Source organism: Aspergillus aculeatus (assembly GCF_001890905.1).
Source record: "Aspergillus aculeatus ATCC 16872 unplaced genomic scaffold ASPACscaffold_22, whole genome shotgun sequence".
Lineage (NCBI taxonomy): Eukaryota > Fungi > Ascomycota > Eurotiomycetes > Eurotiales > Aspergillaceae > Aspergillus > Aspergillus aculeatus.
In genome coordinates, this window is record NW_017962997.1 from 342,949 (window position 1) to 370,368 (window position 27,420).

Here is a 27,420-nt window from a genome sequence, read left to right on the forward strand (position 1 = left end):
AGGGTTAAGTTGTTTGGTCGGACCATACTCACGTGACTAGACCCTTGAGTGGATCAGAGATCTGGAAGTCAGGTGAGGGAAGCTAGCCGCGGCTAGTGCACCGGGCAGTGCCCTGATGCCTGACCCGGTCAGGCTGCCACGATTGTTAATGACGCCATCTTGATACACGGGCTCAGGCACACGCCCGCGTTCATCCCGAAGGATCCAGGATCTGAACCCGCGATAAGCTGCGATCGAATCTTGTGGTCATCTACCTTGGTTGAGGAGTGGGACGGTGAGGGGGTGGTGAAGATGTAATTTACCTTCTATTCAGTTTGCCGCGAGCGAGTGGCAGGTTTATAGATTTTGCAGTTCTTGCGACTGGATACAAGCTTTAGCTTTCAATCTTCAGCTTTCAATAGGGTTGGTGACTTATATTCGATTGCACTCCAATACACAGTGCCATGTTCACAGACTCTCGTCTGTTATTGTCTCTCTTGCTCGCCAGGTTAAGGGTGAAGACTGGATCTCTCGTCTTTCCTGTTGCCATGTAGTATACCCACCATGTGACCTCCCCATTCACACATAGGCTATTTCAGAAGATAGCGCCCATGTTTGCATATTAGATAGTGTCATACAAAGTACAAAGAAAGAGACGCAAGCATGCCTCACTACATACATATATGAGTAACTCACGATCCGTTACTGGATAAACGATCAACGATCACGCGACTCAGCGGTTCCTCAAGCGAGTTGCCCATGCAGATCACCTGGGTAAGTTAGCTAGTTCCTTCTACCTAGGATTCGGTCCATACTGCCCGGGCCTGAGCTCCGTCGAATCGCTACACATGCTCTAAATAGACTCATGATCGCCAGAGACACCCCCTTCCTTTCACCCAGAACCCCTCATAAGGTATATTGCGCACTTCGCCCGAAAGGAAAATAGATCAAACAAAGATGACACTCAACCAGGAAGATGGGATACCGACATTAGGTAGGGCATAGAAGTATGCGTAGTATGCCCATCTCCCGACGGAACTTGCAAGTACCATAATCAGACTTATATCGACCCTAAAAGACAACAGGTAACAAAGACGCAATGCAATCTACATGACATAACATGAGACCAGATCAAACCCGAAAAAACATACCAGGACGTTTCGACGAGCCCACCCCCGCCCCGGAATCAGGCGACTCCCGCCGCCTCTTCCGTTCCACCGGGTCCCCCCTACCAATCTCATTCCCATGCACATGCGCATGCCCATACCCATGTATATTGACACCCCTCATACTAGCCAACAGCACCTTCGCATATGCCGCCGCAGTCGCAGCCGCATAGTGTTGCCACCGGTCATTCCGGTGCGAGTCGCCGTAGTCGCAGATTCCGCGGATCAGGACACATGGAAAAACATCGACGATGTCGGCGGCCTCCGACTCGAAACACAAGATGGTGTGCGCCTTGATGAGGAGGTCGCGGTGGTAGCCCGCGCGCGGAATTGCAGTGCTGGAGGCGATGAGGCCGTAGTGGATGCGGGGCTGGAGGGTGGGCCGGGGCGGGCGGCGGAGCTCGAACATCGACCAGCAGCGGTGGCAGTCGGTGTCGCTGGGGAGGGCGTGGGGGTAACAGCTGAGGAAGAGGCGGTCGGGTTCGGGGTCCGGGTGTTGGTATTGGAATTTGAGGAGCTCGATCTGGCGGATATAGCGATCTAGGGAGGCGGTGGCACTGTCCGGGTTGGATTCGAGGGCGCTGATTGCTTGTGTGACGTCGGTGGGCGGTGGACTGAGGGATCCGTTGAGTATAAAAGGTCCGCTTGCGCGGGTCTGGGCGATGTCGTACGGTATGACTCCTGAGTACGGGCTGCGGGGGTCGCTGACGATAACATCGCCTAGTCGGATGTCGTGCGCGTCGAATGGCGTTCCTGCACCCATGCCAACCAGTAGACAAAAGCGTATCCCGGGGAAGTTGCGCTTCATGTAATGGACACTATTCTGCGCGGAGTAGGTGCTATCTGAGCCGTGCTGTAGGCAGACGCCGACCACGTGGTGCTCTGCTATACGGCCCAGGGCGTAATGGTTGTGGTCTCCGGTTGGCATCGTCACCGGCTCGAAGACCTCGTCGAAAAGGACACGGACTGCCATCAGCTCATGTTGTAAGGCGCAAATAATCCCGACTGTGTAGTGAGCGAGTGCCATCTTTCTATTGGACGGCTGATGGAGAATGTGTTCTGACGGGCCAGCGGTGGATTTTGCCATGTTGAAGAACCCTTGCTCCATTGTCTGAGACACCCCGCCTGCCGATGAACGTCTTGCACCCTCATATATCGATGGAATATGACTATTACCGGCGCTGTCTTCGGTGTAAACTGGTCCCAGTTCTTGAACGGCAGGCTTGGACCTAGTTGGATATCCGTAGTCGCCCCAATACCATGCATCGTCCGGGTTAAACCCAAAGACTATAGCCCCTACGTCCCAATCTGAGGCCACGGTCGTCTCTTGAGCTTCGTTCAACATCGCGACGGGTACAAGCATGCCGACATGCTCCATGCTCTTGAATCTTTCCTTGAAGTTTTGCAATGGATGTGTGTTGCTGGACTTTGTCGAGCACCAAAGCAGGTCATGGGTCAATCTTGCGGGATACGAGTCCGGGTCACCGTTCGCTTCCGCTATATTTCTGATATCTCGAGCGCTGGCCGTGAGATAGAACCTTCCAGTTGGGACTGTGTTCCATCCTGCAAATGGTTGTAACCAATTCGCAGGTTGTATGATGTCACCAAAGCCCCGACCAAATAACGTGACTGCATAGATCGCACGAGTTAAGTCCACCCAGCATCGACCTTCAAGTGGTAGAACTGTCTGTCGCAGGTAAATAGGATCATTCTCACGGGTGAGGTCCCGGAAATTTCACCTGTCCAGCACCGACCTTGGTTGTTTACCAGCCGGGCCGTGCCGACTTGTGGCTCTGAGCCGAATGTCTATTGCCTGTTCTAGCAAGGTAAAGTAATCTTCAGCACGGTCTTGAAACGTAATCGGATTCTCTCCGCTCCCGGACATGTTTATTTTGCGATTGATCGGATGAACTAGCAGTTGGAACGCTGAGTCCCATTGATACGGCCGTTTGGCTTCGTGTAGCTGGTCCTCATGCAAATGGCGAGCGGCCTCCGGTGCACCAGCACAGCGGTGTTCATAGATCGATGCTCGGATAAGATGTAGCAGAGCGCTAGCTCCGTTAACCAGCCATCCTCTTTGCTCCGCCTCATCCCATAGAACAACGTATTTTTGAAAGAGCCATTTCATCTTCTTAATGAATGACGATCGTGGTGCTCTAATGTCTCTTTGCCCTAGGACAGGGCGTGTGCCGTCTGCGAATATTGGGCCTGCAGAGAGCGCGCAGGTACTGAAAAGCTCTTCCTCCTCAATAGTGTGTGGTAGTCCGGTATTTCCAATGCTGTAGCTCGCACCCTGTTGACCTAGAGCCAGAGTGTTAGTGTCAAACATCGAAGGTCTCGCAGTCAGGGTCAGAACATTAAGATACAGACCTGCAAATAGCTTTATCTCTGGACACCAACCTACTACATGCCGAGCTGACTTCAGGGCATGGACTGCAACAGAGAGACCTGGCCACTCTTCGCTGCGTAAATGAGACATACGGCCCTGGTTCTCCTGAGTGAGATGCCATGAGACAACATTCTGGGAATAGCCAGTCACAATCGCCATGCTGGTAAACCCCTTCAAGAGTGTCTTTTGGTCAAATCGGGATACTCGAGTCGTATCAACCAGCTGAGCTAGCATGCCTAGCGGTATTTCGAGACCCTCGGACGCGTGCGAGGGTCGCCGACGGATTGGGAAACCTTCCACTACCACTGGACTCGCCATCAATCTGTGCCAGCACTGCCCGTTAAGGGGCTCCATGCTCTTGATACTCTCCCTGAGTTCAACTGTGAGTTCAAATAGAAAAGCTGCTTGTGGATTGTGATCACCGTTCCGGGGCCTGGTAGTATGAACTATAAGCTTGCCATGGGCAACCGTCCCTTCCGAAGGACAGGTCCGCAACGCGGAGGCCATCCATGCTACCTGCTCGCCAATCTCTGCAATGGCGGGTCCCGTTCCGCGAATTTCGAAGAGCATTTGGCGCGATGACCGTTCCTCTGTAAATGTGCCTCGGGTACAAGTGACTCGAGTACCGTCCACAAGGGTAACTACCATAGACAAAGATGTCAGCTATCGAATTCGTCTCAAAAGTGATAATCAACGTTACCAGATTCCTTGACCCCCTTGGTTACAGTTGTCTTCACCAGGCTCAATACTTCGCAACCTGTGCAAGGCCACGTCTGGTCCATATATTCCCAAATGGTCAAGGCCTGTGCTGAAGAAAAGCAGCCGGTTGTTGTAATAACTCTCTCAAATGCGTAGTCTGCTGTCTCTTCATACCGCTGCTCCTCCATGAAAATGACTGGATCCCAATACGTCTTGAGTGCGACATTGAACGTCTGACTGGGGGCTCTTCTACTAATCCGTTCAGTCTTAAGTAGAGCCTCAAGAATTGTTTCGCGGATCCCGGCTCCAGATCTTGGTTCTGGCAGTGCGATCATACGCTCACGTCGAATCCTCTTCAACAGCAGCGGATATGCAGGACTAGCCTGGATTAAGAGCAGATAGTTCTGCATTTGCGAGCGATTGCTGCCAGCCTCAGAATCGTTGTTCGGAGTGGTTGTGTCTTCGCCGGACTTGGCGGTTTCACTCTGCTTCATGCGGCTTTTGCGGCGATCTGCGAGTTTACGATGAGGGAGGCTCATGCCTTGTAACGCCTCATCATTCTGCTGACCCCCGAACCACATTGTATCGTCCACAGACCTCGCTTTAGGGGAGTGCTGCTTCAGAAATTCACTACCGCGTGCGAGGAGAGCTTGCTCAAACATGGCTGCAATCTTTCTGAGGGCACGGCACAAAGGGTTAGCCGCAAATAGGTTACTGCCTCTTCGCGAAGACTAACCGTCGATTTTGGTGAATGAATACCATAATATCACGCTGGATTTGACTGGGGGATGCTTGGCCTAGACTTAGTGCAAAAGCTTTTAGCAGCTCTGGGAGAGCCTTGACAATATCCCGAATGAACTCGTGATTGAGATCGTAGATATCCAAGGCCTTGGCGAGGTCTCCGGCTAGCTCGTGCATACATGCGTATCTTTCATCACCGTCGCTAGAGCACTGGGAGGAGATGTTTTCCCTGTTGTTTTCGTCACTAGCACTACCGCTCTCTAGGGACTCAGTTTTATCCAGAGCTATCTTGTTCCCTGTGGATATTGTCACGTCTTCTTCACGCTTTGAATGCAGATTAAAAGCATGATCGGAGTCTGTGTGAGGTGTGCCAGGTTCAAGCCCAGTGGTTTGTGCGCCTTTGTTACTCTCCTGCGATAGCACAACACCGTTTCTGCATTTCTCAGTCCTCCCGGTCCTCGAAGTCGCGCCATCTGTTGTGCCTAGCTCATTCTCAAATCAGATATTAGTGGACAGGAAACAAGAGGGAGTCGGCTTTATGTCATTCTTACCGGGTAAAGGGCTAATCATATTTGCTCCAGTCTCAGGACTTGAGAGTGAAGAATTCAGAAGGTGCTCCGGCACGTTAACATGATTTCCATGTAGAGATCCAGGGCAGCCAGGAGAGGCTTGCTCAAAGCTCCAAAGAGCAACCATAACCGGTATCTTCCCACTGTCGGAGTCAAACTGCCGATTGACTGTCCCAGTGGCCTTTTTATGGTTGCTGGCAATGCAAATCTCTTGGACCATCGTGACTTTACGAATGAGTTCCTCCGTCTCGGCACCTGAGTGAGAAAGCAATACCTCATCTCCCAACCAGCTGGTGTCAAAAGGAACTACCAGTGTAGAAGAAAGTAAATCAGATGATAGGGTTGAGAGATGTTCTTTGGTCAGAATCCCATCTCGATAGACGCAGTTGTTACAGACCCATTGGTCCGCATCGAGTGCGCCGCTGCTCATCCTTCTCCGGTGTAGCTCGAAGAGGGTTTCCAAGTTGGACTCTGCGGACACGCCTGCTTTTGGGGTCTGAAGGACGGCATGGAAGTGAAGTATCTCGTAACGACAGGGCCCAGTCAGAGATTCAATGAGCATCTCCAAGCGAGGGAATCGCCGTCGCCAGCGCGCGATGTCGGCCAGACTCGTCAAGCCTACCACAGGCTGATCATCTTCTGAGCGGATGAATGTGTGACGTGTATTGTATTATTTTTCCAGTGGTCCCGGCGGCCGTGACTGTATGTGAAACCGAACGTGACTGATCGAAAGATAGGGCTCGAGTTGGCCGACGGGCAGCGGATCCTTTTCGTCCCGTGCGTACTCCGACTGCGGGCTGTGCGGGTGGCGGTGGCCCACAACTAATATCTGGAAAGGATGCATCTGACCAATAATATCCGTTTCTCATGTGGATACCCCTTCGCGACTGAGGGAAGGAAGATTCGGGCCGTGCGACAGTTCGTATCTGCGTTGCTCGCCCCTGAGGGTCGGGGTGCCGAAGGGGCCATTGCGGAGGATCGTCGTCGTCATCGTGGTGTTTGTCCATACTCCAATCTCGGTGTTGGTTAAGTGATCTCTGCGAAAATCGACTGACAGGATATTGACTCGACGGTGCGAGAACCTGTAGTGGGTGAGAGGAAAGAATAGGAGACATTTGTTAGAAGAGATTGCGAGGGAGCTCGAGGTGGGTGATGTTGAGTGGGGAGTGAGGCTAGCGACTTCTTGGTCGTACTTATGTTCATGCAGGTGCTAGTCCCCTTTTAGATGGTCTGTCAGCTGACTTCACAAACAATTTCATTGACTAAACAGAGTATAGTACAGTAAACTAATCAATCAGCATTGTGCATAACTTCATACATCGCTTTTTAAGATCCTAGTCTGTAAACAGGTTCATTTATCCCGGCATATCGACGCTAAACTACCGGAATCCACTCTCCGTCTCCAACCACGTGCCAAAGTCTTTCAGGTCCGGATTGAGCTTTCTCAGGGCGTTAATCTCAGCCCCGTATCCCTCATCATGGAACCATTTAAACATCACTCCAAGCTCCTTGACGGCCATCATCATTAGCTTGACCGGAATCCTGAAGGTGGTCGGTACGTCTTTCCCCGTCTTCTGCTTGAAGATTGTCGCCATCTGATCATACGTCAACTCATCCCCTGCCAGGGAGAAAGCCTTCCCTTGCGACTCTTCGGGATGTAGAAATGCTTGAGCGGCAAAGAAGCCGATGTCACTGGTGGCGATTAACTGCAGCGGCTTGCCCTTCAGCGCCATCTGCCACGCGGTCGCAAAGACAAGGCCAAAGTAATCGGGCGTCAAGTTCTCGAAAAAGGCGGTGGGCCGTAAGATCGTCCACCGCATGTCGGTGCCCTCTGATTTTGCGATCAAGTGCTTTTCGATTTCATGCTTGTAGATGAAGTGCGGGACTTGGGTGGGATTGTTGATGGAGGCCTCGCCGCCGCGGTCGACGGAGCTGTAGACGAAGAACTTCACGCCTTGCTTGATGGACTCGTCGACTAGGGCCACACCCTGTCGACGCTCGTTATCATTGCGTGGATCGGCAGCCTGTGGTTTGGGTCAATATCTCGATGATACCGACGTGGTGTGCGATCAACTTACCTGGACACTATACACCCCCCATATCGGAGTGGAGCTCCCGCTCTTGGCGGCGCGGAATAGCGCCGCTGGGTCATCCAGGTTGCCTTCGACCAGTTTAATCCTGGGTGATTGCTGTGCGAGTCTTTGGGCCGATGAGGACTGTGCATTGCGCGTGACAGCGAGGATATCGAAGGGGGCATTCTTGGCGAGGAGATTGCGAATCACTGAACCACCCTGTTTGCCGGTCGCGCCGGTGATGAGGACTGCGCTCATATTTGTCGTTTGTTTGGTTGATAAGATGAGATAGTTGAATGAATAGCTAATTCTGACTTGAAGATCTTTCAACTTCAACTTATACCTTGCTTTTATCCTAAATGAAAGTCTATCGCAGACAGAGTTTGCGGATTATTGAGTCGATTACACAACGACTTGCCGTTTGCGGCGCCCTCGGCCTCGTTTTCAGCCCCGAGCTGACAAACCACCAAGCTACCACGGTAGCTTTATCACGAAGAAACATCCGAACGAGACAAAATTGGCAAGTAATTTTCGAACAAATGTGGCCAAGAAATTTTCCAGGGCGGGAACACCGTGTAGCAACCCCTTTTCTGGCTACGAACCGGAAGGCAGAAAAAGCATAATGTAGCTCATCGGGTCTGAGAGTAACTCCGAGTTCATATGAACCATTTGCAAGAGCGATAAATCATCCTAAGATAGCAACGTTGTGGGCATTATTCGGCCTTGGTTTCGCCATGATGACCAACCGTTCTTCTGCATACTTCCCCTGTATGGGAGCCTGCGGACGACTTCTGGGTTATAAAGGTCTTTAGAACTCTTGTAATGGGAGTGTACGCACTTCAGCTGGATAGAAAGTTGATACTTCAGAATTCCGGTCTGGCACAATCCTTCAAATTTGCCCAATATACCCCAGGTTCTCTCCTTGTCACTGTCAACAGCTGCTCTCGGCCTATAGAGCCGACTCCTCTCAATGTCCAACCTTCAACACAGCAAATCGAAGTCAAGCAACACTGCATCGCTTGACGTCGACAGTCAACATGATGATAACGACGAGGTTCAATTCTACCCCATGGGACTGCAACTGGCTGTCATCACCATAAGTCTGATGCTGGCAGTTTTCTGCGTGGCGCTAGACAACACGGTACAATCTATACCTTCCCATCTGAACCATTTTGGAATCACTAACACGGCCCCAAGATCATGGCAGTGGCTATTCCCAAAATCACCGATCAGTTCCATGCTCTAGGCGATGTCGGCTGGTATGGCTCATCATATCTCTTGACCACTTGTTGTATGTGTGTAGCGACCCCGTTAGGTGATTATTGGGCAGCGGTGGCTAACCCTCGGAGCGCGACGCAACAGCATTCCAGCTTCTGTACGGAAAGCTCTACACTCTCTTCAGCATCAAATGGGTCTTTCTCTCTGCGCTTTTCATCTTCGAACTGGGCTCTCTCATCTGTGGTGTTGCACCGGACTCTGTCACTCTGATTGTTGGTCGCGCGATCGCAGGATTGGGTAGCGCAGGCATCTTCACGGGTGCAATGGTGACTTTGGCCCACACGGTCGCCCCAGCAAAGAGGCCGATGTTCTTCAGCATGCTCGGTGGGATGTATGGCATTGCATCTGTTGCCGGACCTTTGGTACGTGCGATTAGTCTATCATTCTCCGTGAGCCTGTGTAAGCTCCCAAGAATTTAACCTCTGGCGGTTCTAGATGGGCGGCGCCTTCACGGACCACGCCACTTGGCGATGGTGTTTCTACATCAACCTTCCCCTCGGCGGAGTCACGGCCATCGGACTTCTGACGCTGCTGCGATTGCCCGCGAAACCACAAACCCAGAGGAAATCACTGGTTGCGACACTCAAGGGCCTCGATCCGCTGGGGACTGCCATCTTCGTCCCCGCCATCGTCTGCCTGCTGCTCGCTCTGCAGTGGGGCGGCGTCACATACCCCTGGTCTAGCGGACGGCTGATTGCCTTATTCGTGATCTTCGGACTGGCGCTTCTGGCATTCATCGGACTGCAATACTTCCTGGGAGAGGATGCTACCGTCCCCGTTGGCATCGCCCGCCAACGCACCATCGCCTCTGCGTCGCTATTCGGTCTCTGCATCGGAGGGTCATTCTTCACCATGATCTACTACATCCCCATCTGGGTATTTCCTCCCTCCTTTCTCTGGCCCAAACGCACCCATCAACTAACCCATGAGGTAGTTCCAGGCAATCCGTAACGTCAGCGCCGTCCGCTCCGGCATCGACTCCCTCCCCATGATCCTCTCCAACGTCGTCGGCATCATCACCTCCGGCGCCCTGACCACCGCCTTCGGCTACAACGCGCCGTTCTTCCTCCTCAGCAGCACCATCATGTCCGTCGGCGCGGGGCTGATCACCACCTTCACGGTCGACATCTCGCAAGCCAAATGGGTCGGGTTCCTGTTTCTGTACGGCCTAGGCGTGGGCTTCGGCTTCCAGCAGGGCGGCGTCTCGGCGCAGGCGGTCCTCCCGCTCTCCCAGGTCTCGGTCGGCACGGCCATCGTCATGTTCCTGCAGATGCTAGGCGGGTCGCTGTTCGTCTCGGTGGCGGAGAATATATTCTCCAAGCACTTGATCGTCAATATCGCTGCCCTGGAGATTCCCGGATTGACCCCCGAGGCGGTGGTCGGGGCCGGCGCGACGGGGTTCCGGGCCTTGGTCAGTGCGGAGGATCTGCCGGCGGTCTTGGTCGCGTATAATGATGCGTTGGTGAAGGTGTTTCAGTTGGCGCTGATTCTGGCCTGTTTGGGTCTTTTGGGGGCGGTAGGGGTGGAGTGGCGGAGTATGAAGGGAAAGAATGTGGAGATGGCGGCTGCTTGAGGGTTGGCGTCGGTCGTACAGAACTCTGCAGCCATCTGAAGAAGAGGAACTTGGACATACGATCTCTTTTTAAAACTACCTTCGTTAGACACTGTTGTCACCTCTTGTTGCTATCTGAGTCCACCGTCCATTTCTGTTCCTGTCTGAGGTATGCCCGTTAGACTTGCCGGATCCGGATTTTCAACGGCGAAGAATATATAACATAAGCATTAGGACCAATGAACATTGCCAAAGTTTCTATAACAGTGATGAAAATGGTCAGCGTCCAGCTTTTGCTTCAATATCTGCAGGAGTGACCGTAATGTAGATGGCAAGAGGTTCCAGTATGAATGAGGTTGTTTTGGTGCAGTCTGATGATGCCCGGCCAGCGCAATACCGCCCCGTTTCGTAGTCCAAGCTCTCTCCACCAGACCTCGCATCTACAACGCTTCTGCTTAGTCTTCTTCCTCTGCTCCCTCGAATACTTCTTCCCCAATTAGGAATCAATAAAAACCTCCAACCAGCGTCAATTATGCGACGAATAAAACTCTACTCATCCACCGACGCCGCTGACGCAGCCCCTGCCTGCTCAATAAACTCCTGCCTCAACCACGCGTCCGCAGGCGTGACCCACCACGACACCACCGCAAATACCGTCACGATCGCCATGATAATCGGCGCGTCTAACCAAACCAACCACACCAGGCATTAGCACATCACCTAAACGTCAAGCCCAACGTTTCCACAAACCTCCCTACCTAAGAAGAGAAGGTCGAACTTACAATTCAACGTCCCCGCCTCAACGGGAAACTCATACGGCGAGAACAAAACCGCCACGACCCACGCATTCCACCCAACCGCCACAACTTGAAAGGGCACCCTCCACCGTCCGAGCGACCACTTCGCCTCCAGCTTTTCCTTTCGGGTGAGCGTCAACCGACCGAGACTGATGAGCCCGTACGCCGCAGCGGAGGGGACGCCCGCAGCGGAGACAAGGGAGGTGAACGCCACCGCCGACGGGAGGATCGTGCAGGTGATGAGGGCGGAGACTCCCCACACCACCAGGATAGCGTTGCGGGGTTGGCCCTCCTCGGACACGCGGGAGGTCCAGGTGGAGAAGGGGAGGACGCCGTCGCGGGCGACCGCGAAGACGAGGCGCGAGGCGGCTGTGATGGCGATGGCGGTGTTGAGCCATAGCGCCGTCACGGAGAGCACATTCATGACGATGTGGCCGCCGCGGCCGAGGACGACGGCGTAGAGTGGGACGAAGGGTTGGGGGGCGTCGTAGGAGAAGAGGATGTCGATTGGGGGCTTGATGGGGGGTAAAAGGTTAGCTGAGGGATCCTCGGGACTTATTGGGGACTTGTGTGGCTGACGTACGGATGTGAAGAGGAACAGGATGACAGCCGTAAAGCCTAGCACGCCGCTGATGACCGTGCTCCAGAAGATGCCCTTCGCTGCGTTGAGGGACGCGTTCTTCGTCTCTTCGGCGACGTGGCCTGATGCGTCGAATCCGATGAGAATTCCGGCGGTTGCAAGGTACGAGAGACACCAGTTCCAGCCGGCTGGCGCACCGGTGCCGTTATACGTGGTCATAAAGGCTTCGTGGGCGGTTCGGAGGCCGTAGGTGTTGTGGGCGCCCACCGGCAGCCAGATGAGATTTAGGATGAAGTCCAGGAACACGGCGCCTGTCGATAGCCAGAAGACGTATCGGAATATCCGGGCTGAGACTGGTCAGCTCTCCAATCTGTCGCCTGGTCGGTGACTTACGTGAGGCAAGATTGATCCATGCCGCCAATGCTAACATCACTTCCGTGCAGATCCATTGCAGCGCACGGAACTTGATGTTCCCTGTGTCGGTGGGGAAATCAACTTCGAAAACGGTCAATTCCTATTGATTGTGAGATTGCATGATCTGGGATATATATCCAAAAGTGTCGAACTAACAGATAGCATGTAGTTGACAGTGGACTGAGTGTTGCCTGCACCTGTCAGCGCGATCAAGTGAACCTAGTGACGATACATACTGGCACAGAACGTCGTCCAAGCGGTAGTACTCCACCAAGCGACGATGAATCCGAACAACCGCCCGAAGCGACGGCCTCCAGCCTCGGCAGCCCAGAGGTAGATTGAACCTGCCGTTGGGGCTGCGGAGCAGACCTCTGCAATGACCGCAGCAGTGATGAATGTGAACACACAAGTCACGATATAACTCGTCCTGAAATCGTTTCAGCACGGGATCTGTAGATTAAGGATTGGAAACACACCAGTATGCCAGAGGTCCACCAGCTGCTATTCCAGTAGAGAACGTGACACGAACGCCGCCGACAAAGTACAAGGCCGCTACGAATTCCAAGTCAATTTCTGCCCTCCGTGACCAGGCAGTGGCACTCACCGAATGAGGTGGAGAAGTTCTCGAAGAGTGAGTAGCTTCGATGGAGAACCTGGAACAGTCAACACCAGATATCCTTGGCGTTCTTCGTCTATTACCTGTTTGTATCCGAGGCGCTCCTATGATTCATGAGTATGATGATCCTAGCTGACAACTTATGGTGAACGACTAACCAGCGCAACCTCATCGCTTTTGTTCGTCTCAACAACCGTCGAGGTTGAATCACTCTTGGCCGCCATGGCTCAATCCTGCACCCGACCTGGTCGCCTAGAAAGTCGAAATGGAGTTTCGGCACTGGCAGAGCCTGCAGACACGCCTCGTATTAAACATCGGACCCTTGTTGGCTAGTCGGTCATCACGACCTAAAACGTGCATTAGGCCGAACCAACGGGCTGGATCACGCCTTCTTGCCCCGTTTAATTCCACGTGGATGGCGCCTTATATGCATGCTGAGTCGTGGAGGTCAATATTTGTGTGGTCTATTGCGCCATTGTGTGACAAGCCGAGGTGATAAAGTGACATCGCGGGTGCGGATGACGCGATCCCCCTGCGGGACCCAGAAGCCTTACTGCTCCCGTATCGAACAGAATCCTGGACTTGTATGCGGTGGAGAACCCTGTTTTTGCACAGTTTAAGATGGATGTGCACGATTATCGGGTTCCGCGGACGGGGTTGACATATATTATGTGTTGCACGGGTCGTGAGAACAGTCCAAGCAAGTTACAACATGGGCTTGACCATATTGATTGGTTTAGTAGCATTAGCCGCGACCGCCGCTTGGGTGAGTACAGGCCATCAACAACCCAAGCTGATTTATTTGACTGATTCATCAGGTCATCTTCACTTACTTTCTCTCTCCTCTGGCCTCCATCCCTAATGCGGGAATCCTGGCTCCCGTCTCCCGTTTACTCTGGGAGTTTCCCACCGAGTATCAAGGCAAAATCACCCTGGAGCTACCCAGACTTCATCGAAAGCTTGGTATGACTGCCATGCCGAGAATGAAACTCAGCTAATGTGGACCCATACTCAGGCCCTCTCGTCCGGATCGGACCCAACCAAATCTCGTTCTACTCCCTCGACATCTACAAGATAGTGCATGCACCAAATAGCCCGTTCGCCAAAGACCCTCGCGTGTATAACCAATTCGTCCAGGATGGCCACCCTGCGCTGTTTTCGATCACGTAAGATCTCCGACGATATCCTTGTGTAATTCGTCAGCTGATCCGACAATACGACGAAGTGACACAAAGGAGCATGCCCAGCGTCGACGCCACATGGGTATCCTTTTCAACCGCAGCAAGGTTCCCGCATTGACGGAAATGATGCTGGAGCAGATCGATAAGTGGATCAAGTGTTTGGGTCTCGCTAAGAGCAAAGGGCCGATTGATCTCGGACCATCCTGTCGCGCCTTGGAGTCGGATATTGTTTGTGCGTTTTCGTCATACTACGTTTCAACATCAGCTAACGATAGTACGTAGCAACGTTTGCATTTGGTAATGCGATTGGGGGAATAGACTCTCTTCAGAGCGGGGATGAGCTTGCGGTCATTAAGGAGAATGATCTCAAGTCCTCGAAGATGCCAGTGGTATGTAGCAATAGGATCTGGCCTTTCCACTGCTAATGCCAAAATATCCAGTATGTGAACTTCCCAGTTGCTGTTGGTCTGTTGCACTCGGTTGCAGCCTGGATATACCGACTCTCCGGCTGGGAGGTATCCTCGGTGATTAGCTCGCAGCGCTTCGACAAGGCATATCCTCCTTCATAAACAAAGATACCGTGCATGGCAACTAACGGAAGACAGTGGGCCGATTCCCAACTCATCGCAACGAAAGACAGTGAGAAGGCGCCCCGCCTATCCTTCCTCAAAGTCATGGCCGGGGCCAGAGTGTCCGAGCAGTCCGCCCTCTCGGAAGCCAAGGAGATGCTCGGTCCCGGCACCGATACGACGTCCGCCACCCTAGCACACATTATCTACGCCTTGTCACTAAACCAATCCTTCCAAGCAGAGGTTATCGCCGATCTCGATGCTTCTGGATGGCCCACCGATATGTCCGCCCTGGAAGCCATCCCCCGCCTGGTAGCCTGCGTCAAAGAGGGGATCAGATGGACCGGAGCCGCCGCCGCAATGCTTCCGCGCATCGTGCCACGCGGTGGATATTCCCTGGCGGGGAAGCATCTTCCGGGAGGGGTGAGTCCACCAGCGTCAATCTTGCCTTCGCGCTGAAACATTCAACTGATGCATCAAGACTAGACAATGATCTCCAGTTCTCCGATCTGGTATCTCCGCGACGAGACCGCATTCCCAGACCCCGAACGTTATAGGCCTAGTCGGTGGCTGGTCCAGGAAAAGACCGACACGACGTCGCGGCGAGATGACTACTACATCCCGTTCTCAAAAGGCGCGTCTACGTGTATCGGCAATCAGTAAGTATCTTCCATGCACCATATGAGGGGAAAAGAGAATAACCTTTCGCTGGCACAGCTTTGCATCCCTCGAGCTATACCTGTCTGTCTCACGGCTGCTGAAGCGATATTTCATCCACCCGGCAGATCTGTCCGGTGCTAATGCTTCGGATCACGAAGCCGTCCTTCCACCGCGACGGGAGTGGGTTGCTGCTGTGCCGATGAATCGGCTAGAGGTGGTTCTCCGGGAACGGTCATAGCAGGGAATCATTGAGCTCTTTCTGTGATCGTCAAGCGTGTGTGAGTTGCCTTCTGCAATGGAATCCTCCCCTTGCTCATCTTTGATGTCTCCTGCCCCGGCCGAGTCAAGAGCGGTAGTAGTTGTTTGTATCAGCGACCCAGTGGAGCACAAGTCTATCCAAGCTCAAAGCTAGAAAGGTTCGCGGGTATCTCACATTCGGATACGGCTGATACAATATGAACTCTGACGATTGAAGACGGCCAGAATTTTGGATTGTGAGCTAATCACTGAACGATGTGGGCCTGGAAAATAAAAAGTCGAATATTAAGAAGGAAAGGGATACATGTATATGCGCAAATAAAGAGGTAGTAAATGTCTGATGAAAGACTGATGCCAGTAGGCCTGGAGGCAGGATGGCAGGGGGAGTGGGTGGAATGGGAGAGAACGGGGAGATGCAGTGGACAGATGAAGTGTACCAGTGTGCACTCAATCATCAGACTCGGGGCCTAGCGTCAAAGCTCACAAGAAAGTTGCTAGGTAATATGGATCAAGTCAGTTCTATACCGGATTACTCCAGTGTCAGTTCTCGAGGCTTACTGAGTAGCTCACACGCTCACACTTCGCAGCTGACAAATCATTACTAATACCGTCCTTTGGAGATGCTGACGGTTTTGTATGATATAAAGTCCAGCGTTTATACGGAATAAATCAATTTCCTCATCTACCCTACCTGATTTCCACTTGAGTATGGCTACCGACACTCCAGCAACTGCTCGACGATGGTCCGTTATGGGCCAGGATGGGATCGAATCCCTGGTATATGGCGAAGTCCCAGTACCAACGTTACGCGAACACGAGGTTCTTGTCCAGAGTGCGTCAGTGAGCTCTTTTATCTGCCTCCAGCAACTAACCGAGTCATAGTGCGAGGTGCCTCTCTCAATGTACGTTCCCGAGCCTATACCTCTGCGTGCCACTCACTGAGAATGGTAGCCCCGTGATGTGATGATCAGTCGCGGAAACTACCCCTGGACCGTCAAGCCGGGCGTCGTGCCTGGATCGGATGGCGCTGGCGTTGTCTTATCCGTCGGCAAGAGCGTGACTCGGTTCCAGCCTGGAGATAGAGTGATTATTATGCTCAATCAAAAGCACATCACCGGCTATTTGAACGCGGAGATCGCGCAATATGGCACGGGGGCCTCGGTTGACGGTGTTTTTCGCTCAGCTGGCGCCTTCGACGAGCAAGCACTGGTCGCGATGCCGGATGGTTTAAGCTTTGTTCAAGCTGCGACGCTGAGCTGTGCGGGGCTTACGGCTTGGAATGCGCTGTTCGGGCTGCCTGGGAAGCAGGTTACGGCGGGACAATGGGTTCTAGTTCAAGGCACAGGTTTGAGCTACTACATTCAATCGCTCGATCCCACTTTCTGACACTCAGCGGCACAGGCGGCGTCAGCCTTTTTGCGCTCCAGTTCGCGAGATCCATTGGTGCCAGGGTCATCGCGACCACCAGCTCTCCGGATAAAGTCGAATTCCTCCGCGAGCTCGGCGCCGATCATGTCATCAACTACCGAGCAACCCCAGAGTGGGGAGCCTTGGCTAAAGAACTGACAGGGGGTTACGGAGTGGACCTCGTCGTCGACATCGCCGGCCCCACCACCTTGAGGGAAAGCGCAACTTGCGTCAAGCTAGACGGGACAATCGCGGTGGTCGGGATCGCTGGTGGCAGGCCGGAAGGACAAGAGATGCCCACTTTGCTCGAGGCCTGGCTGAATCTGTATACTGCGCGTGGGGTATGGGTTGGGAGTCGCGTGCAGATGGAGGAAATGTGCGGTTGGATCAACGCTCACCCTGACTTCCGGCCTGTTCTCGATTCCAAAGCCTTCACGCTTAGCCAGCTGAAGGAGGCCTACGAGTATGTGGCTTCCGGGAAGAGTCTGGGGAAAGTGTGTGTGAAGATTGACTGAAACTGGCAATACTTGTACTGTATATTACAAAGGTAGAGTGATAGTTTCATTAAGTATGATTGTCCGCTTCTACAGTACACCTCCTACTATCAGCCTACTCAACTACCGTACTAGGTTCCTACCCTATCATGACTTCAATTCGCGCTCAGAAGGCAAGCAAGAGGGGAAGGTGGGGAGATGGGGGAATTCTTTCCCCAGTATCAGTGATCAAGCCTTACTGAGTAGGTAGCAGCTTACACTGCGCTTGCCTTCCATTCACCAGTGCGGGTTCCTTCCTCCACTGCCCAGCAACAACGGATGTTTACCTACTTTATCTACTTCTCCTTCTCCCTCCTCTCTCCTCTTCTCTTCTTCTCTTCTTCTCCTCCCCATACCGCTTGATTCTCTTGATGCTAGTATCGTTTATTAACGCTCTACGATCTTCAAGATGTTCTCTCGTGCGTTCTCCCGTGTTCCCCTGCTCTCTTCTTTTGTTTCTTCTTCGCTGAAGGAGGGTCCGGTACACCCTTCTGAAGCAGCCACTCCTTCTGTTTCCTTTTTGCAGCCTGTGACTCGTGTTTTCTCTGCTTGCTCGTCTTTCTTTTCGCCTGTGCGTTCTCTCGAAGGCGCGTCCCCTCGTTCGATCCTGGTGAAGCCTGTGGACGGTGACGTCCGCAAGGTGAAGCCGAAGAAGACGGTCTCGTGGGCGGAGACCAACACTGTCACTACCGTTTCTCGATGGCTCGTTCCAGGTGTTAACGTCTGGAGCGATGAGGATCTGACCGATCCGTCCATTCATGAATTTGATATGGTGAGTACTCGTCCGAGTACTCCCGTCCGCTCATTTAACCCTCATGTCTTGGGGGCTCTGGCTTTGCTTGGTCTCTGTGTCTTTCCTTTGATCACCATGTACGTCGAGTCACTCTTTTGATCTTTTGATATGTGGTTCTGCTTTTGTCCGACCTGGTCACTCCTTTGCCACTGTCTGCTGTTCTGCTTTTCTTTCTCCTGTCCGACCTGGTCATTCCTTTGATTCTGTCGTTGCCAACGTTTTGTTTTGTGTTTATATGTGGCTTTTCCGTCCGACCTGGTCACTCCTTTGCCACTTTTTGCTTTTGTTCTCTGTCCGACCTGGTCATTCATTTGAGTCTAGGGCTGCTTTTGTCTTGTTTTTTGTTTATATGTGGCTTTACCCCTGTCTGACCTGGTCACTCCTTGCCACATTTTGTTTTACCCCCACACTCATTTGGGCCTGGTTGTACCGGAACCAGGTCGGTTATTGCTTAATGAACAGCAGATCGAACGGCCCGCGGCGACTTCCCCCCCCCCCGGACCCCAACACGCATTACCGGACGCCTGTGTTGGATAAATACTTTTGACAATCTGGTATGTGCTACTATGTTTGCAAGTAAGTACAGCTAACCATGTGTTGCAGCTTGGATGACGTCGAGCCCACCGCGAGGCGACGCTTGTGTTGGATGGATACTTTCGACAATCTGGTATGTATCACTCTTCTTGCTAGCGAGCACAGCTAACCATATACTGCAGCTTGGATGACAGGTGATCCTACCGCAAGGCGACGGTCTTGTTTGGATTGCGAGTTTTGAGGCTTGGGTGTGTGATACTGTCTTTGTTGGCTGGCGAACTGCAACTGACCTGTCCTCGAAGAACAGATTGTATTAAGTTGGCCTATAAGAAGTTTCCTTTGTCTTTACCTTTCGTCTGGGACATAGATTGGGGCGTTCTTGCTTATCCTTTACTGCGTTGTGCTTCTACCTTAGTCCAAGCTGGTCATGCTTTTCAGTATGGATTTCCAATTTCTTCTCTGGTTGTATATAGTTAGACTTCTGTCCGACCTGGCCATTCGTTACCGCGCTGCCCTCAACATATATGTGGTCTGCTTCGATGCTACTGCAACGTTCCGTTGAATAGTTTGATCATAACTTGAAACGTAGACAAGAGTAAGAATCCTCCAAGCTTGACAGTCACGTTGTCCCTCGCCAGCAGCACTACCTCTATCTCTTACCCTCCGTGTTGAACTAATTATTGAGCATTACGATGCACGAGCACCCCAAATAACCGGAGCATACGACAGTTCAATCAGACCAAGATCATGTATTTGAGACATGGAGCAAAACATTGTAGAATATCTCCATAGATGGAATTATGACAGGTTATCAGAACTGCAAGTCTTTTGCAGTTCTAAAGTTTGTACTAATCAGCTGTGGCTGCATCTGCAGATAGTACGACCAGCCTATTGCTGCACACTCCGCTCATCTACTAAATAGTCATATCAATATATCATGGTTAGGTAGTTATTCATCGCCCAGTCTGTCTAATAGTCGTACATGCTAAAAGCTGGTCGTCCTTTTCTAGATTGTTTCTAGAATGTTCCTGAGGGGGATATTCTTAGGGGGATATTATACTAATAACTTTTTTCTTTGCGGAATCCGAATGGGACACTAGCTATGCATAGGATTGATGGTCAGTGGCTTGTCCGATGCTCTCTCTCCCTGGTTTCTCGTATAATTTAGCGGATCCAGGAAATTTCCCGCTGGATGCCACCTACAGAGCATTGGGCACACACACACACACACAAGGTACCGGTCTCAGTAAGAGGGCTGCGTTTCTTGTACTGGTGTGAGTTTCTCGGATGCCCCGCGTAACGGCCACATAATCCAAGCAGTTCAAGCAGAAACCCGATGCCAGTGACGGGGCGATTTGATTGGTTGTATCGAAGTTCACATTTACAAGGTTCTGGCTATCAGCTAACCCGTGATCAGCCCCCGACCGAGGCATGCGAAGCACGTGAAGTTGATAGAAGAGGGCCCATGGGAATGAATGTAGATATATTGAAGTAAACTACGAAGTATGTATATAGGGAAAGAGTTACGCGAGGAACTACGTGAGTAATGCCGTTCGTGCGAGCGAGGGATTGCGCGGATCAAGGAATTATGTCAGGGAGAGCGCTCATGCAAGCGATGCTGCTCATACGAGCAAGGCCTTGCAGTTAAGAAGAAGTACATAAAACAAGAATAAACACAAATCACACTAATGTGTACTCGACAGGCTATCCGAGTCACCTGGCACCATTCGACGTGCTTAGAACACCAATCAGCGCAGCAGTTACTCATTAGCCGATGGCCAGTCCCCCATACCGCTATAAGCCGGCCAGGCATTCAACTAGATTCTATGCTGGGTCTATATTATGTTGAATACTACATTGTAGCCGACAAACAAGGTGTCTAAACACTGGTCAATAATGCATCTGGCACCGGGTTACGAGCAGTCCCTAAGCTTTCGGACAAAAAGCACCATGATTTGGTGAGGTGGCAAAGGGAAGATGGTGTGTGAGGTATTGCATAATCTAATACATGCGGCAAAATAGTAATATGTAAGGTGGTTATGATCATCTATATAGATCAATTTTGTGATAAACAGTTATGAGGACATGACAAGTGATAAAATCAGCTATGTGATGCCATATAGCTGATTTAGCTGGCAAGGTAGACAATAACTGAGTAGCCGCAACTGTCTTCCGTATTCCCCTGAATGGTGCGTAGTTCCGGAAGTGTGGAGGTGGGGGCGGGTGAAATTCCTATTACTCTTCGGTGTCGCTTCTGTCCGCTGTGGGACCTTCCTATCACCATCCTTCATACAAGCGCAGCCCCCCCCCCCCAAACCATACCGAGCATGTCTTCCTCTGGTCGCCGTCAGCATACTCGCAACCACCGTACCCGCATCGTGCTGGATACACTGTTGAAGCGGCTGCTGCAGGAGCAGACCGGAGTTCTAGACGATGGACATTTCTCTCTCGGCGGGCAGAATGGCATCACGCACATTGTGCAGTATGACTTCGAAAAGCTATGCCCACTATCTTGTGGATCTACATTCCAGCCCGAGATTCTCTTCGAGCCTGTGTTGATCGACGAGGTGCGCCAGTGTAGGAATCACCCTTTCTCCATGCGGCCATTCTTCGACCTCCCAGAAGACCCGGAGACGATCACTACAGCGGATCGCACCGGGCAGCTGTGTGACTTTGTGGAGGATTACACAGTCCCCAGCATTCTCAGTTTCCAGAGACTGCACCCAATGAAATAAGATATTTCGTGTGCTCCAACACGATGTCTGTGATTTCTGCTCAAGACCGGCATTGACTAACTTGTTTCCTACTTTCCTAGTTTGCCGAGTCCTTTCCTTCTAGACCTTTGGAATCTCGATTACTATAATGATGTATCCAGTTGGTCGATCGAGTCATATCTCGAGCCAGATACAGAGGGTGATACAGTCTTACCCCACATTACCATGTTGGGGCTCCAGCCCAAGGACGGCAGGGAGAACGCCATCCTTTACGGCGAGCTGATTGCCCTGGTCTCTGCTATGCGCAACCGGGCGTTCCAGCCCAAAGTGGACACCGAAGAGGAGCAGGAAGCATTGGAAGAGGCTGACGACGAGGATCGGAAGTCCTATCCTTATCTCTTCACTGAAGAGGATACTTTTCCTGTCCTCTTCTTGTCAGCCGTGGCTCCTCGCCATGCAAGGATCTTCTACGGGTGTATGGAAGGGCGACAGCTGGTCATCAGGCAATCCAAGCTGTATAGCTTTGTGCGAGTGGCTGACGCGCCAATAGAGCTTTTTGCTTCGCTGCGACTTAGTCGTCCCCTGGTCAGATGTCCCTGAGTTCCTCAGACGGGATATACTGTTACATATCTTTTTCCGCGGTTGCTTTCCCCGCTGAGCAAGCGGTTCTTTGCAGATCTTTCCCCGCCGAACAAGCGGTTTCCAGCAATGAGCTCGCACCTCAACGTGGTGCTGGAGTCTAGTAGCTAGTATCTGGCAAAGCTAAGACGAGCTCGAAGGCGGTCTCCGCTGTCCTTTTCCTGCTGCCAAAGCAGGCCCCGCTGCTTCAGCGGTTGATTCTCTGCTGCTAAAGCGGGCTTTAGTGGCTTACTCGCACCTTACCGCGGTACTGATATTTGGTAGCTAATATAATTTATGTGATAAAGCTACGGATAGCAATTTCCATGAACAGATAAGATCCATCAATGAAACATGGGATTTGATTTCTTGCATCTTGGGCTCAAATTTCAGTCTTTTGTTGGGTGTCCTAAACGACTGAAGATGGCTTGGCTGTACATTCCACCCTTGAATATCCGCTGTTTGATATTTCTTCCTCTCACTTGAATAATTCCCCAAGCGCTCGGTTACATGTCTCTGGTGGCTACCGGTCTTAGTAACTCAGGTGATGAACGATGGTCATATAGGTAACTGTGTTTCGTCTCTGTGAATATCAAGACTTTCATTGGTAGATTTAAAGTATCCACCTCAATGCAGTTTCAAGAAAATGCGCACCTGGCAGGGAGTCTGCATCATTTTCCACAACTGCTTTTTGAAAGTTTCCATCAGAAACTATGCGGCAGAAAACCGTTTCCGGGCTGTGCAGACTCCAGTTGGATTCCTAAGCGGGGACTCGCGCCCTGCCGGATTCCCCACGCGGCGTTTTCCCCTGATTCGCTTCAAAACCCTGTCTTGCCACTTCCCTGTCCTGTGCTAGGCGCGTTCTCGCTACTTGGCTCTGTTGACTTAGTAGCTCGACTGCTGCAGGACCCTGAGCCTCCTCTTGTGATAAAGCTGGGATTCTGAAGCTTCCCACAACACAAATCCAAGTAACTACCATCAGTCTGTAACAGGCTGCTTGCGGCAGCTTGTGGAGAACTGAGTATGATACTCTTCCTTCCATGAACCTCTTTTCCTCTAACCAAACGCAGGCTGTTACTGCGCGGAACCGGTGAACAGAATGTGTTACGTCAGTCAACCGGTTTGTACGAGTCAGGGTACATCGTGAAAAGGTATCCTTGAGGAGCTATTGGTCCACAACTATCCAACATGTTTCGAGATGATACTTAAAGGACGGGTAATGCAGCATGGACATTTTTAATCACCCGTGCTAGGTTCCTGAGCACTCAGGAGGCTGTAAAACGCCTCACAAACACTGCGAGTAATAATCATTGACATAAGTGCAGGTGTACCCACTCGCACACACCGTCGGTCCACTCCAGTTAAGCCCTCCACACTGCCCCCAGTGCGCAGCCGTAGTCCCCGTGCTCGCGGCACCCGCCGTGGTAGTCGTAGTCTTACCAGTGGCAGTAGCAGTGGTGGTGGTAGTCGTAGTGGTGACTGTAACCCCCATGCCGGCCAGCAAGCCATTGTACGCGGGCTTCTTAACCAGGTTCTCATCCCAGGGTAGCGCCGCCCCATAACCCGAGAACGTGCTGGGCACCCAGCTGTACTTATCTGTCCAATCCCAGATAGTGAAGCCGACGCAGCCCGTTGTCTGCACACAGGATTGCACCAGGGCCTGGAAATCGCTCGACTGTTGGGCCAGCGTAGTGGCAGTGGTGGGCAGGAGGATGCGCACGTCGGCCTCCGTGTAGGCGACCTCGACCCCGAGCGCAGTGAAAGATTGCAGCACCGAGATGAGCGAGCTCGTACTCGGCACGGTGCCGACGCTGAAGTGGGCCTGCAGCCCAACCCCGTCGATCTTGGCACCTGCATTCTTGACCAGCTGGACAATGGCGCGGGCGCTGGCGGCTTTGGCGCCGCCGTATTCGAGGTTGTAGTCATTGTAGAACAGCTTCGCGTCCGGGTCGGCTGCGGCCGCTGCGGCAAAGGCAATGGGGATGTAGGCTTCGCCGATGGTTGTGTAGAAGATGTTGGTGCGGTAGGTGCCGTCGTCGTTCAACGCTGGAAACGTGTCAGGTTTCTGGATAGGAGTAGAGAAAGGAGAGGCTTGACTCACCCTCATTGACCACGTCCCAATGAAGACATTTCCCTTTGTAGTGCGACACCACATTCGTGATGTGGTTCTTCAACGCGGCGGTGAGAGTAGCATTAGTCCAAGTTCCGCTAGTCACTGTCCGTGATAGTCATTAGTATTCCTGTCGGTTCCCTTCACAAGGCTCCACAGAAAGACGAAGGACACATACCCCAGCTAGGCAGCTGATTATACCAAACCAGAGTATGACATCGGAGGTATTGGCCATTACCCTCGGCCAGATCTGCGATGACATCGCCATTCGTGAATGTGAAGGTGCCCTGAGATGGTTCTGTGGCATCCCACTATCGCGAAAGTTCATTAACAATCCCATGAGCTAGACGCACGGCATAGTCACCTTCATCGAGTTTCCAGGGGTAATTTGACCAAAGTCCGCGGTGTTGTTCAGCTGAGTGACGTATGGGATATCCGTGAGCTCGGGGTTATCCGTAGCTGTGCCAAAGTATTGAAGTCCTTTGGCAACTGCAGCCTGATCCAGACCAACGGCAGAGACACTGGAGAGTTAAAAAGAGCGATTAGCCGGGGTCACATTTCTGCATGTCAGCATTTCGAAGATACGCACATGTTTGGTAACACAGTCGCGGCAAGCGCCGCGGTGATTGGAAGCAGTCCGACCATTTTTGCGTGACTGTGGTGGTTCTCGAACCAGAAGAAGCTTGCGGTATGCAACAGACCTACTTATATGCCTTGACTTTTGGCAACCCAGTCAGGCAACAAGCCCATCCAAGTCCCAGCCCACGGAGCTATGCTCCGCTGTTCTTCACAGCCGATTTCGATTACTGGCCTGGGCAAAATGGCAGAATTGCTTTGTGGTGAAAGCATCGAGGCTAACGCTGCAGGACACGGAGCGTGGGGGAGGCTGCGTGCAAACATCGTGTGGCATAACGTGGATTGGTTGACAAGCGAATCGCAGGACTGTCTCCCCTGGCGTTTTAGGCTAATTGCGACGTGTAAGATTGAACAAGAACTTAGCAGTCAGATTGTGAGGCAAGGTCCCGCCACTCCGTGGCTAAACGGGCTCTCCGCACGTACTCCGCCCTTGGCGTATCGGTAACCGGCCCGACGTCCGGCAGTCATGTCGCAGTGGGACTCGTGTATTGAGCGTGTGGAGAGCTGAAGAATAAAGAGATGTTGAAGTTGGCAGACCAAATCACAATCCATGAGAGAAGAGATTCAAGTCAACCGCAAAATAACATACTGCGTGAATCCCCAAGTACTTGGTAAAGTCTTCAGTGGTCACTGGGATCCATGATGTTCCTGGAACTTACAAAGAGTTCAAGTTCTTACGAGACTCTGGCCAATCATAATCACCAAAACCAGGCCCATAGAAAGCCCGCTCGAGACTAGCCCGCATTCCGGCAACTGATAAAATGCACCTGGCAGTCGTCACCCAAAACTGAGGTCTCGTATATTCTTGATGCGCATTGCACATCTTGAAGCCTCCACTGAGGTGCGGCCAACTTTAAAAAAAGATATTCGGGGATCCCTACGCACTAAGACCTTACAGCTTGTGCAGGGAAAACTGTTTCGATAAACGCATATAATCTGTCAACACTTCAGGATCCTCGGTCATGCTCATTGGCTATACAGAGTATATTGTCGGCGTTCCTGGGTAACCTGATCACGTGACCCCATGCGGTTACCAGGCTACTTCACATGTTGGTATCTCAGATAGTTCAGCCAACCAAACACCAAGAATTCAAGAAATCGTTCCATATACGCCCACCCTAAGTGCATCAACAAATTACTTATCATTCCCGATCTCTCAGCAAGTCCGCCAAGATCTCGTTGCCAAAGTCCTCCGCCCAAGCAAGGGGCGTTCTCCCGTCGTGATCGGGAAGAGTCGGATCGGCATGCGCCGCGAGCAATACCTTGACGACGTCCACAAACCCATTCTCCGCCGCCCATGATAGCGGAGTTCGACCTTCCGCATCCTGGGAGTTACAGTCCACACCCTCCGTGGCAAGCAAAAGCTGCACGACTTCCTTCCAGCCAGCCTGCGCCGCTTTTACCAGCGGAGTCTGCCCAAAGGTGTCCTTAACATCGGGACTCGCCCCCGCCGCTAAAAGCAGCCGCGCGACTCCCACGTGGCCTTCTTGTGCCGCCATGGCCAGGGCGGTCTGTCCGTCCTCGTCGGTCGCATCGATATCCCCCCGTCCCCCAGCCCGAAGCAGAAGATCCACTACCGCTTCGTGCCCGTTGCGCACAGCCTCGAACAATGGGATGTTGCCCGCATCATCCCTCGGATGGGGGTTGACATGGTGGGTAAACAGCAGCGACTCCAGCAAAGCCGCCTCGCCATGGCCCGCCAACCACGTCAGTGGTGTCCGACCATGATCATCGCGAAGGTCGGGGCGAACGCCAGGGGTAGCCAGCAGCAGCCGGACCACCGCCTCATTCGGAGAACTCCCGGCGACCGCCGCCGCCGCACGATGCAGCGGGGTGGCGCCCCAAGCGTCTCGCGCATTCACGTCAACCCGCTGCGTCGCCAGAAGCACGCGGACCACCTCCTCGTGGCCTGCGGACGCCGCGTACATGAGCGGTGTCACCTTGGAGTTCGGAATCAGTCGCACGTCCGGATCAACGCATTCCAGTCCAAGCAGCATCTGCACGATCGTCGGATGCCCATACTGCGCCGCCAGCACGAGGGCCCGGTGGGCAACGAACTGCATCTGTGAATCAGACAGCAGGGGGCGATAGAAGTCCAGCACTTTCTGGGCGGTCTGCTGACGGCCCCCCTCGACCGCCCAGCATAACGCGGTCCCGCCGCAGTATTGGCCGTCGTACCGGTAGAGATAAGGGCTGACCAGTTGGTAGACGCGGGCGCAGGTCTGCGCGAAAGCGTTCAGGTCGGCGACGGAATCGAGTGTCGCTGCGATGTGTTGCAGGATCTCGCTTGGTAAGTCGGTTATCTTCATTTTCTGATTCTCCTTTTTGGTTTTGTTTGTTGTGCCTGCGTAGGGAAGACGTGAAGCCAAAAAGTGGTTGTGGAGACGGTAAGCACAGCAACTAGTAACCAACGTTGACGGTGTTGTTGTCACTGTGTCGGGTTGGGCAGAAACTAGCCAAACTAGGTCAGGTGAGTTGCTGTACCTCGGCGTGATAGTACTTCAACTAAGTATCGCCTTGTACAGTAATTTGTACATGCTAAGTTACTCCGTAAA

The 27,420-nt window shown here is 52.5% G+C and overlaps 11 protein-coding genes across 11 annotated transcripts; 5 read left to right on the forward strand and 6 right to left on the reverse strand.

Moving 5' to 3' along the window:
* Positions 1-1,110: 1,110 nt before the first annotated feature.
* Positions 1,111-2,490, reverse strand: ASPACDRAFT_82245 (uncharacterized protein; the record flags this gene model as incomplete). The annotated part of the gene is made up of 1 exon (XM_020206054.1): positions 1,111-2,490. The coding sequence occupies one exon, from the start codon at positions 2,488-2,490 to the stop codon at positions 1,111-1,113; it is 1,380 nt and encodes a 459-aa protein (XP_020051454.1).
* Positions 2,491-2,880: 390 nt separating this feature from the next.
* Positions 2,881-5,151, reverse strand: ASPACDRAFT_48219 (uncharacterized protein; the record flags this gene model as incomplete). The annotated part of the gene is made up of 4 exons (XM_020202087.1): positions 2,881-3,446; positions 3,627-4,175; positions 4,235-4,908; positions 4,970-5,151. 4 exons carry the CDS (start codon positions 5,149-5,151, stop codon positions 2,881-2,883), a joined length of 1,971 nt encoding a protein of 656 aa, XP_020051455.1.
* Positions 5,152-6,922: 1,771 nt separating this feature from the next.
* On the reverse strand, positions 6,923-7,873 carry ASPACDRAFT_1883731 (NmrA/HSCARG family protein; the record flags this gene model as incomplete). The annotated part of the gene is made up of 2 exons (XM_020198343.1): positions 6,923-7,567; positions 7,622-7,873. The coding sequence occupies 2 exons, from the start codon at positions 7,871-7,873 to the stop codon at positions 6,923-6,925; spliced, it is 897 nt and encodes a 298-aa protein (XP_020051456.1).
* Positions 7,874-8,585: 712 nt separating this feature from the next.
* Positions 8,586-10,466, forward strand: ASPACDRAFT_37014 (MDR family MFS transporter; the record flags this gene model as incomplete). The annotated part of the gene is made up of 5 exons (XM_020200265.1): positions 8,586-8,756; positions 8,813-8,903; positions 8,978-9,255; positions 9,329-9,769; positions 9,828-10,466. 5 exons carry the CDS (start codon positions 8,586-8,588, stop codon positions 10,464-10,466), a joined length of 1,620 nt encoding a protein of 539 aa, XP_020051457.1.
* A 528-nt stretch (positions 10,467-10,994) lies between these two features.
* ASPACDRAFT_48222 (uncharacterized protein) lies at positions 10,995-13,076 on the reverse strand (the record flags this gene model as incomplete). Its single annotated transcript, XM_020202088.1, has 10 exons — positions 10,995-11,128; positions 11,228-11,756; positions 11,826-12,169; positions 12,216-12,336; positions 12,393-12,427; positions 12,473-12,663; positions 12,713-12,788; positions 12,841-12,889; positions 12,936-12,956; positions 13,011-13,076. 10 exons carry the CDS (start codon positions 13,074-13,076, stop codon positions 10,995-10,997), a joined length of 1,566 nt encoding a protein of 521 aa, XP_020051458.1.
* Positions 13,077-13,564: 488 nt separating this feature from the next.
* On the forward strand, positions 13,565-15,500 carry ASPACDRAFT_55439 (uncharacterized protein; the record flags this gene model as incomplete). Its single annotated transcript, XM_020202996.1, has 8 exons — positions 13,565-13,618; positions 13,671-13,815; positions 13,868-14,018; positions 14,078-14,265; positions 14,316-14,426; positions 14,799-15,025; positions 15,089-15,261; positions 15,320-15,500. The coding sequence occupies 8 exons, from the start codon at positions 13,565-13,567 to the stop codon at positions 15,498-15,500; spliced, it is 1,230 nt and encodes a 409-aa protein (XP_020051459.1).
* A 722-nt stretch (positions 15,501-16,222) lies between these two features.
* Positions 16,223-17,508, forward strand: ASPACDRAFT_1876943 (zinc-dependent alcohol dehydrogenase family protein). The gene is made up of 4 exons (XM_020198090.1): positions 16,223-16,352; positions 16,403-16,422; positions 16,472-16,865; positions 16,922-17,508. The coding sequence occupies exons 1-4, from the start codon at positions 16,229-16,231 to the stop codon at positions 17,440-17,442; spliced, it is 1,059 nt and encodes a 352-aa protein (XP_020051460.1). The 5' UTR covers positions 16,223-16,228; the 3' UTR covers positions 17,443-17,508.
* Positions 17,509-17,869: 361 nt separating this feature from the next.
* On the forward strand, positions 17,870-18,352 carry ASPACDRAFT_48225 (uncharacterized protein; the record flags this gene model as incomplete). Its single annotated transcript, XM_020202089.1, has 1 exon — positions 17,870-18,352. The coding sequence occupies one exon, from the start codon at positions 17,870-17,872 to the stop codon at positions 18,350-18,352; it is 483 nt and encodes a 160-aa protein (XP_020051461.1).
* Positions 18,353-21,114: 2,762 nt separating this feature from the next.
* On the forward strand, positions 21,115-22,101 carry ASPACDRAFT_64722 (uncharacterized protein; the record flags this gene model as incomplete). The annotated part of the gene is made up of 2 exons (XM_020204026.1): positions 21,115-21,452; positions 21,663-22,101. The coding sequence occupies 2 exons, from the start codon at positions 21,115-21,117 to the stop codon at positions 22,099-22,101; spliced, it is 777 nt and encodes a 258-aa protein (XP_020051462.1).
* Positions 22,102-23,262: 1,161 nt separating this feature from the next.
* Positions 23,263-24,892, reverse strand: ASPACDRAFT_127619 (putative endo-1,4-beta-xylanase). Its single transcript, XM_020197043.1, has 5 exons — positions 24,819-24,892; positions 24,594-24,750; positions 24,408-24,540; positions 24,221-24,334; positions 23,263-24,165 (listed from the first exon to the last, which is right to left on the reverse strand). The coding sequence occupies exons 1-5, from the start codon at positions 24,872-24,874 to the stop codon at positions 23,405-23,407; spliced, it is 1,221 nt and encodes a 406-aa protein (XP_020051463.1). The 5' UTR covers positions 24,875-24,892; the 3' UTR covers positions 23,263-23,404.
* Positions 24,893-25,956: 1,064 nt separating this feature from the next.
* ASPACDRAFT_1892015 (uncharacterized protein) lies at positions 25,957-27,254 on the reverse strand. The gene has a single exon (XM_020198650.1). It carries the CDS (start codon positions 27,172-27,174, stop codon positions 26,008-26,010), a length of 1,167 nt encoding a protein of 388 aa, XP_020051464.1. The 5' UTR covers positions 27,175-27,254; the 3' UTR covers positions 25,957-26,007.
* Positions 27,255-27,420: the final 166 nt, after the last annotated feature.

Excerpts from the sequence above, each read along its gene's own strand:
- ASPACDRAFT_127619 (XM_020197043.1), bottom strand. The coding sequence starts at position 24,874 with ATGGTCGGACTGCTTCCAATCACCGCGGCGCTTGCCGCGACTGTGTTA. Across the intron at positions 24,751-24,818 it reads GCGACTGTGTTACCAAACAT|TGTCTCTGCCGTTGGTCTGG; the intron begins GTGCGTATCTTC and ends TTAACTCTCCAG. Across the intron at positions 24,166-24,220 it reads TTGGGACGTGGTCAATGAGG|CGTTGAACGACGACGGCACC; the intron begins GTGAGTCAAGCC and ends ACACGTTTCCAG.
- ASPACDRAFT_1876943 (XM_020198090.1), top strand. The coding sequence starts at position 16,229 with ATGGCTACCGACACTCCAGCAACTGCTCGACGATGGTCCGTTATGGGC. Across the intron at positions 16,423-16,471 it reads TGCGAGGTGCCTCTCTCAAT|CCCCGTGATGTGATGATCAG; the intron begins GTACGTTCCCGA and ends TGAGAATGGTAG. Across the intron at positions 16,866-16,921 it reads GGTTCTAGTTCAAGGCACAG|GCGGCGTCAGCCTTTTTGCG; the intron begins GTTTGAGCTACT and ends TCAGCGGCACAG.
- ASPACDRAFT_1892015 (XM_020198650.1), bottom strand. The coding sequence starts at position 27,174 with ATGAAGATAACCGACTTACCAAGCGAGATCCTGCAACACATCGCAGCG.